The 8,563-nt window shown below is 44.0% G+C and overlaps 2 protein-coding genes across 2 annotated transcripts in view; one reads left to right on the top strand and one right to left on the bottom strand.

Moving 5' to 3' along the window:
* Nucleotides 1-2,482: 2,482 nt before the first annotated feature.
* On the bottom strand, nucleotides 2,483-6,971 carry LOC134176757 (mitochondrial substrate carrier family protein G-like). The gene is made up of 4 exons (XM_062643418.1): nucleotides 6,685-6,971; nucleotides 3,418-3,476; nucleotides 3,227-3,346; nucleotides 2,483-3,162 (listed from the first exon to the last, which is right to left on the bottom strand). The coding sequence occupies exons 1-4, from the start codon at nucleotides 6,899-6,901 to the stop codon at nucleotides 2,644-2,646; spliced, it is 915 nt and encodes a 304-aa protein (XP_062499402.1). The 5' UTR covers nucleotides 6,902-6,971; the 3' UTR covers nucleotides 2,483-2,643.
* Nucleotides 6,972-7,491: 520 nt separating this feature from the next.
* The window catches only part of LOC134177428 (leucine-rich repeat-containing protein 58-like), a 2,569-nt gene continuing 1,497 nt past the window's right edge, over nucleotides 7,492-8,563 (top strand). Inside the window, exon 1 of the mRNA XM_062644205.1 lies at nucleotides 7,492-8,015. Within this exon, the coding sequence (XP_062500189.1) occupies nucleotides 7,615-8,015 (401 nt within the window). The 5' untranslated portion in view covers nucleotides 7,492-7,614. The remainder of the gene's footprint in view (nucleotides 8,016-8,563) is intronic.

The raw sequence follows: 8,563 nt of genomic DNA, 5'->3' as shown, positions 1-8,563 counted from the left end.
CACATCTCATCAACACAATTCTTTCTACCCAATCTCAATCTCCCTTCCTACTCACTCTAACTTTATTCTCACCTTCAAACGGAAATTTCGATGCCCTCCACTCGACGACGACGTTTTGGGGCGTTGATCGTCTTATCAGAGTCCTAGGCCCCGCAATCACGAGTGTTGAGCTACTCAAACGCACGTGCAGCTCGTTAGCCATTACATCATCCGTTCAATTTTACATCCTGACTCATCCTCACGTGACTTAGCCCTCAAATACGATCACATGACTTTTATAATCACGTGACTACTAATTTTTCTAGTTGGTACGTACATACAAGCTGCAACGAAGTCTGAAAACGTAAGACGCAACGTACATATTCATTCATAGCCGTATAAACAATTATTAGATTACGAACAAATAGTTGTGTTGGAGCATGTTGTTGTTGTTGATAGACAGATCATGAGAAACAGACCAACAAACAGACAAACAATAGGACAGATAAAGGATAGATGGACAGACAAACGTACAGACTAACAGACAAATTTAGCAGACGGACTGACAAACAGATGATGTGGAATCCAGTTTGAAGAAATTGGTCTTAACATTGCCAATGACAAATGTGAGCTGTTTTGTAATGACATTACAACACCTCACCTTGATAGGGACATTCAATTAAGTTTTATCAACTGGAATTCGTATCTTAGGGATCCCATCTGGGCAACAACAGTATGTCTCAGAGTCTTGTTTGGACATCGTAAATGCAGGTCAAAGTCTTTGTGACCAGATTTCATCTTTAATTAAATGACCCTCAGTCTGGAATTTTACTTTTTCGCTTTTGTCACGTGACTCAAATAAATCACCTTCCTCGGTCAGTGTATCCTACTCAGCTAAAGTCTGCAGCCAGATTTCAGATAAACCTTCTTGCAATTGATTAATTGTCCCAATATAGAAGATGACCAATGGCTACAAGCAACTTTGCCAATTTGCAATAGCGGTTTTGGGATGTCATCAGTTGAGTCCACATGTCATATTGCATTTGTGTCCAACTGGGCTCGCTCGTTGACTCGTCTTCCCCAATTATTTGGAGATCTCACTGGTCTCATCAAGACTTTATCTTGTCCAATTCCAGGTTCTTCCGAAGGATCTATCAGCTATCAGCTGCATTATGCGTTGCCTGCAGACAAATCCATTGCTGATTTGATGAGCAATACCAAAAAATTACAATGAAGATTGACTTTGGAAAGTACCAATAACATTGTATCATCTATTCTTGCAAACTGACAGCCTCAGCGCTCATCTGCAAGGTTTAGGTCTTCAGGGAGTAGGAGCAGGTGCATGGCTTGACTCAATACCTCTTTCAACGAAGTTTACGTTGGCGAGTTTTGTCTAGCAACACATTTGAGGTTGGGTTGTGAAATGCCCCTTGCATCAGTGATTGCCACTTGTGATTGTGGGAAAGATGTTGATGGGGATGGATACCATTTTCTGACTTGCAAAACCGGAGGTGGGCCTATAGGGACTCATGAAACACTATCAAGCGTATTGAGCAACTGTTTACAGCAACTAAATATGACACATCAGCGAGAACCAAGGAATAGATATATTAATATTAATACTGATGACAGATCCGATATCATTGCATTTGATGCACAATATGGGTGTGACGTTGAACTCGATATTTGAGTGGCTCACCCATAGGCCAAATATATTATTTCCCAGGCAGCTTTGGAAGATGGCACAGCTGCAGCCAAATGAGAAGCCGTGAAATCACAGAAATATGCTGGTGAGTTGGACATGAAGGAAGATCCTCAAACTATATTGCCTTGGTTTTTTAACATTTTGGAAGATCGGGGCATGATTCTCTTTAGTTCCTTAATCGACTGTCCATTCTGTCAACAGATGAAGATGGAAGGAAGAACAGCAGAGAGTTCAAGACGTACTGGCATCGCTGTTTGTCTATAGCATTGCAAAGATGCAATACTAATGTGATTAGTAGAAAATTAGGAAGAGCAGGACAGTTTAAAAATTCTCTGAACGTTGATGAAGCATTTGTTATTTATAAGTAGTTGGGTTTTGTTGTGTGGCCCAATGTGCGCTCTTGGACTGGTGTTTGGACAATTAGACTGTAATAGTGCTGATGTATGAAAATATATGTATTGACAGACAGACAGACAAACAGACAGTCAGACAAATAGACAGACAGACAAGCAGATGATTTAGAAATTGACAGGTGGACAGACGGACAGACAGACAAGCAGACAGACAGATAGACAGACAGACAGACAGACACTTAGACATCGACAGGTGGACAAACTTGACAAGCAAACAAACAATACACTATGAGAGCATCTGGCCACTAAATTTTGACAAAGCAGAGTCATTACTGATTTCAGTGCACTACCCATCATGTACGTACTGTATGTACGTTCGTGTGTATGCATGCATGTATGTGTACTGTAAGTCTAGTAGAGTCTGTCTATGTGTTTAGGTATCCATCATTCCATATATGTCATACTGTGCATATGTCTATCCATGTGTGTAGATCTGTCTATATGTACACACACTCACATGTACATGCACAAGAATCGTGACAGCATCAAAACCGACAATTTCATGTGAGGTTGACATACAAAAGACATCTCCATTTGCAGTGCTATCTAAAAGTACCTGTTTAAAAACAGGCGTGTCTTCTCTACTACCACAAACATTGTTGCATTTGCTGGCAGTGATCTCATCAAACATGGCGTCAATCCTCTAAAAAACCTCCTCCAACCATCCTCATGGTACAGTTTCCTAACACAGTCCACAAGTCCGTCATATTGCCGTTTGGATTTGATGACGTCATCAGACTGCATTGCTGATTTGATGACATCTGTTGGATATGTGAGCAGCCAATAGAAGAGACCTCCGAATGCTCCAGATAGCATAAGAGCACCTCCAGAGAGATCTCTCACACTCCCACCTTTCGGGGTCAAAAAATCACGAGAAAGCTCATAGAATCCAAAGAAAATTGCATTAGCTGGAATGTTCCTAAGAAATGTGGCCGAGAGTCCCTGATAAACACCACGAATGCCGTGCCCTTTCCATATAACATACGCACAATGGAAGACATTGCGATACACAACGGGATGTCCGGCTTTTGATCGTACAATCTGAACTTGCATTTTCGACTTGAACTATAATTAACACAAAAATATTAAATACAATAGTTAATATAAATTACATGTTGCATCATGTTACCATGTCAACAGGCCCTTCTACGAATGCCACCGTGAGGCCAGTTGTCATGCCACTGATGAAATATTCAGGTGAAGTGAGGCGTAGACCTTTCCTGGCATCACCAGCAAAGAAGTTTGTCATCTGATAAGCAACCAATTCAATCACTACCCTCGTATGAATGATTCTGTATTGTAAGTAGTGTGTGCACTGACCTGGTAGTATGTGGTAAATAGTGTAGCTCTGAAAAACATTTGACCAGCAAGCGGGGATCCTAAATCACACACACAATCTGCATGTCACACAAAGTAATGTAGAGAATATATCTTAGGAAGACAACATGTGTGTACATGTTGGATGCCACTCTAATAATAAATGAGCTAACAACACATGTGCAATTATATTTAATATAATTAAATAAAAATTTCTATTATTTATTATATTATTATTATTATTTATGTCGTGCTCAACCAGATCAATCTGGTTTGTAAAGTCTATTACAAGTAACGGAAGCAAACCCTGCTTCAGAAGTACTAGACCATCACGGCTGTCTAGAAAGAAGACATGACTTTACGAAGGATCCGAGTAGATCCCAGAAGCACTGTTTTCTGTAAGTGCTGCAGGTTGTGATGACCTGGAATAATGTCCAGCCACCGTGTAATACCTGCATGCACTGTGCCCAAAGCTCCCAAGACCACCAGAACCACCAGTGTTCGACAATGCCACATGCGGCTTATCTCCACTTGCAAGTCGCTGTACTTTGCCAACTTCTCAGCATGTTTCTTGCCAATGTTGCCATCAGCAGGACAGCTGATATCAATAAGAAGACAAGTGTTTGTCTTCCTATTTCTGAGACAGATGTCTGGACGATGGCTTTGATCTTCCTGGCAGTGGGGATGGTGGTATCCCACATCATAGTAATGTCATCCGTCTCCACAAGCCTATCAGGATGATGCCGGTACCATCTGCTCTCCACTGGAACCCCAAAATGGCGGCAAACATCCCAGTGAATGATGGAGGCCACCTGATTGTGTCGATCAGTGTAGTCCATCGGTGCCAACGCACTACAGCCTGCCACTATGTGGTCGACTGTTTCCAGGCCTACACTGCACAAGCTGCAAGTAGGACTGACATCACCATGTAGAATATTGCGTTCATAATACCGAGACCGAAGAGCTTGGTCTTGAGCAGCAACAACCAGTCCCTCAGTTGCAGCAGAAATATTTGCTGCCTTTAGCCATCCGTAGGTCTCTTTCATGTCCACAGGCGGTTGCTCAATGAGACGGCGATACTGCCCATGCATAGGCTTCCCGCTCCAGGACCGCACACGAAGAGAACTGCAACACGTACGGAAATGTCTCGCATCTGTTTCAGGCGCTTGCTCGAAGCCACCTTCAACCGAGATGGATGCATTCCTGTGTAAGTTCTGCGACTTGTCGTCCGAAGCAAGACTTCTCCACAGCTGTGCAGAAAAGCGACAAGCCATGCGCTTGATTGAGTGTAAAGATTTTCCAGAGTCACACTCCCGTATCATCTGCATGAAAGGATCAGAACTGTCAGCAAGGTAACAGTTCAGTCTCACAATACAAGATTGATATGTCGACTCAATCTGTTGTAACCCCCTACCCCATCACTGCAAGGAGAGTACAGTCAGTCATTGTCTGCAGAAGGATGGTAGACACCGTGCATAGAGAGGAGCTCTCGCATAGAGAGGAGCTCTCTGGTCCGTCGACCGAGCTGCTGCAGGTCCGTGAACCCCCAATGAATGACGCCAAAACCGTAAGTGAGAACCGGTAGTGCAAACCCATTGATGGCTAGAATCTTGTTCCGACCATACAACTCAGTGAACCACCTTCACTCTGCGGAAGTACTCACGATGGAGTCTCAGTCCCGCATCATGCTGTGCTGAATACCGTTCCTCTCGTCTACACCCAAGTACTTGTAGACTTGACCCGGTTCCAGACAGTTGATGGTGTCCGTTTTTCCTACCGTCACTCCAGAGCTGTGTCCAGATAGCCTAAAGATGAGATAGGCTTTCTGGTAGTCCACCCAAGCCATGCTCAAGCTCTTGTGCCTGGTCTTACAGTCTTCGGTAAGCAGCTCGTTGATCAACAGCTGATCCTTTGCACCAAAAGATCCCTGTCGACAACCCTTCTGCTCTGGAGCCATGAGGTTTCTTTGATCCAAATGCCCTGCAATCCTCTGCCTGATGACTGAGGTGAGGGTCTTATAGAAGACAGACAGACACGTGATAGGCTGGTAATTTTTGGCCTGGTCAGTCTTGTCATTCTTAGGAATCAGAGTGGTTATTCCTTGAGACAACCAGTCGGGTACAGAGTCTGGATTCTGAACCAGCAGGTTGTAGTTACGAGTCAAATCAGTGTGAAGACACGTGATACGCTTGACCCAGAAACCATAAACCTTGTCTGGACCAGGAGACTTCCAGTTCCCCATCCTTTTGAGACACAATGTGACCTCATTGTCTGAGATAGGTAACCACTCCTTCTCATCTCTCCTGTGCGTCTCGCCATCGGTTTGACGTCTCAGCCAGAAGGCAGACTCATTGTGATGTACCTCAGTTTCTAGGATTATTATTTACTAGTATACCTGGCCCGTCCTTCGTACGGGCAAGATACTGTACTAGTAGTGTAAAGATGGGTCTGTGGACACGTCACGTGCAATCTTTGTTGCGAGGTCCCGGATGTGCTGAATGAATTCGAATCTTCCTCTTCGCGCTTGTTTCGATCGAAATCGACACACTCCCCGTGTAGCGCTTGCTGCAGAAAACGTGTAAGTTGGATTTGGTGCAAATGCAATCAGAATTTGGAGAGAAACGAAAGCGCTAGAAGAGTAAGTTTCGTCGGCAAGAGATATTCGATCGCTCGAAGCTTTGCGAAGGACGACGATGCATACAGTCTACACAGGACTGGTGTGGGCGTGTGTTCGAATGCACTGGAATGTGTAGCGTTTGCGTCGTCGAGAAATTTTAGGCGGGGGTCGACCCCTCGAGAGGAAACCCTGTGAAAAATTTTAATTTTTTACGCAAACCTTCCTCTGTGCGTGCCGAGTGTGCGTGCCGATTTCGGTTGCGAAAGCACAAAAGACGTGGCCGCCAAACGCGAACACACACACACACACACACACAGTTTGAGCTTTATATATTAGATTAATATATTTATTATATTTAATATATTTATTATATTATAAATTTCTATCACATTGTAATTATATACAATACATACTGTACTATCAGCACAAATTTGTGCATAAATTTATTAGCGAACATTCAACGTATGAATAATATAACATCAGATTTATTTACAACTTCAAATACAGACACTAACCACAACATGTGAGGCACCGCTTCGCTCGTTTTAGCAACGATACGTTAGGCGCAATTTCTAGCGCACGTTAAAGTTATGCCCATTTATAATTTAATTAAACTTGTGACAGACCCCGCCTACAACGTGTGCTGTACCTACCGACTCCTTTGTACAATCCTCCTATGCCTTCCCATTTCATCGTTTTCATAAAGCAGTCTGTCAGTCCCTTGTAAATTGGATTTCCGCTCGGCTGAGTCTGCAGTCTCACCTTCAGAGTGTCAAAGGGATGTCCCACCATGCAGATGGCAAAACCTCCAAACGTTCCAGCGATGCTGTTTAACGCCGTGCGTCGAACAAATGAGTCGTTGGCAGTCATCGCTGATTGTAGAGGCACACGAGACAATCACTCGACGTGATTCCTTCGTGATTGTGACGTCTGAGTATGATTTCACCGCGCATACGTTTCGGTACACCAAGGCTAATAATTGGTTGTTACGAGCAACCGACTAAACGTGAGTAGCAGAAGCGTAGCAAAGTGTCGAGCCAGTCGAACCATGGCCCGACTACTTGGATTGGAATAACTGACTTTGCGATAGGCGATTGGCCTCAAAGTTCCAGACTGTTCAAGCCTGTGCAACTCCCGGTTTTGGTAAGACAATTAAATAATATTTATTGATTTATTTATTTAGAGTGTTTGTAGTATGCGGCAGACTTAGCTACTGTACAGTACGCGCGAGTATGGATGGCCTCGAACTTCAGTCTTCTTTCTACTGCGCATGTTTTTAGCGCGCGTTAGGCCTCTGAGTACAATGGCTACTAGCTCATGTTTCGTTGTTTGAAAAATTAGTGCAACAGCTTAAAGTAGTACACGGCTTATTTGTTCGATTTACTGAACGCTACAACACAACATGTTTAGTTTATGTAGCGCACGCTAACGCGGGTGGGAGTCCGTTACCTACCCGTGGGTTCTCATGTCACCTAGTACCTCCTCTGACGTCGAGAAAGTCATCGTGCGTGTGCATGACTGTCACCCACCAGATCAAATGTGGTTTGCCGAGAAAGCGACACCATTTTTCGACACGATCGTGAATGGATAACGACCTAGAAAGCGATCTCGAGCTTCTAGAAGCTCCAAACAGCCGACAACCTCATCACCTCGATCTCTCCTCATCACAGTTACTCACATTGCCTTCTCACGTCACCATGTGGTGGCACCTACGCCAGCTGGACTTATCTAACAATGAAATCCGATGTATTGGAGACGAATTGGCGAGTCTGACGCGTTTGGAGTGTCTCGATGCGAGGAACAACAGACTCGAGGATCTGCCGTCGGAGTTTGTGAGACTACGCAGCCTACGCGTTTTGAATGTGAGCGGCAACGAGTTCAAGCACTTTCCAGAGGTTTTGTGTGCGATGGCGTGGATCAGAGATCTACAGATTGGAGGTAATCAGTTGGAGATGCTGCCAGAGAGTATCAGAGGGATGAAGGGGTGAGTATGTATTGTGTGCATGAGTATGTCATGTGTGCATGAGTATGTAATGTTGGTGCGTAGGCAGTCGGGCATGACATTGTTCTCTGGTCGAGCTACTTGGTTTGATGCCCGGAATGTCGATAATGTGATTTACAGAGCAATGTGTGTAGGGATGAGGCTTCTAGGATTGTACTTTGTATGGACGTGTCGTAGATGTTGTAGCTAGGAAAGTGGGCATGCAGACAGCACGCACCCACATGCACACAAAACACGTACAACCTATACATCTCACATTAAACGAGGACGTATTGTCTATGGAATGGAGGTAGAGGTACGATTGTATGCGAAGAAGAATCATCCACATTCAGATGACTCACAGTTTCTCGCAAGTAGTAATCATGGATGCAAGTGCTTTTGTTTCAATTTAATTAAAGTAGTTTGGCTGTGACTGTCAAGTATGGCAATCTTTCTGCAAAGAACAGTGGGGCAGCATGGCCTCTAAATTTGTACACAGCATATGCATCATGAGTGGCATTACTTTATTTGTTTTTTCTGTTGTAGTAGAT

Source organism: Corticium candelabrum, chromosome 3 (genome assembly GCF_963422355.1).
Source record: "Corticium candelabrum chromosome 3, ooCorCand1.1, whole genome shotgun sequence".
NCBI classification, from domain to species: domain Eukaryota; kingdom Metazoa; phylum Porifera; class Homoscleromorpha; order Homosclerophorida; family Plakinidae; genus Corticium; species Corticium candelabrum.
Note: the sequence above shows the minus strand (reverse complement) of the source record. Positions and strands in the feature narration are given on the sequence as shown.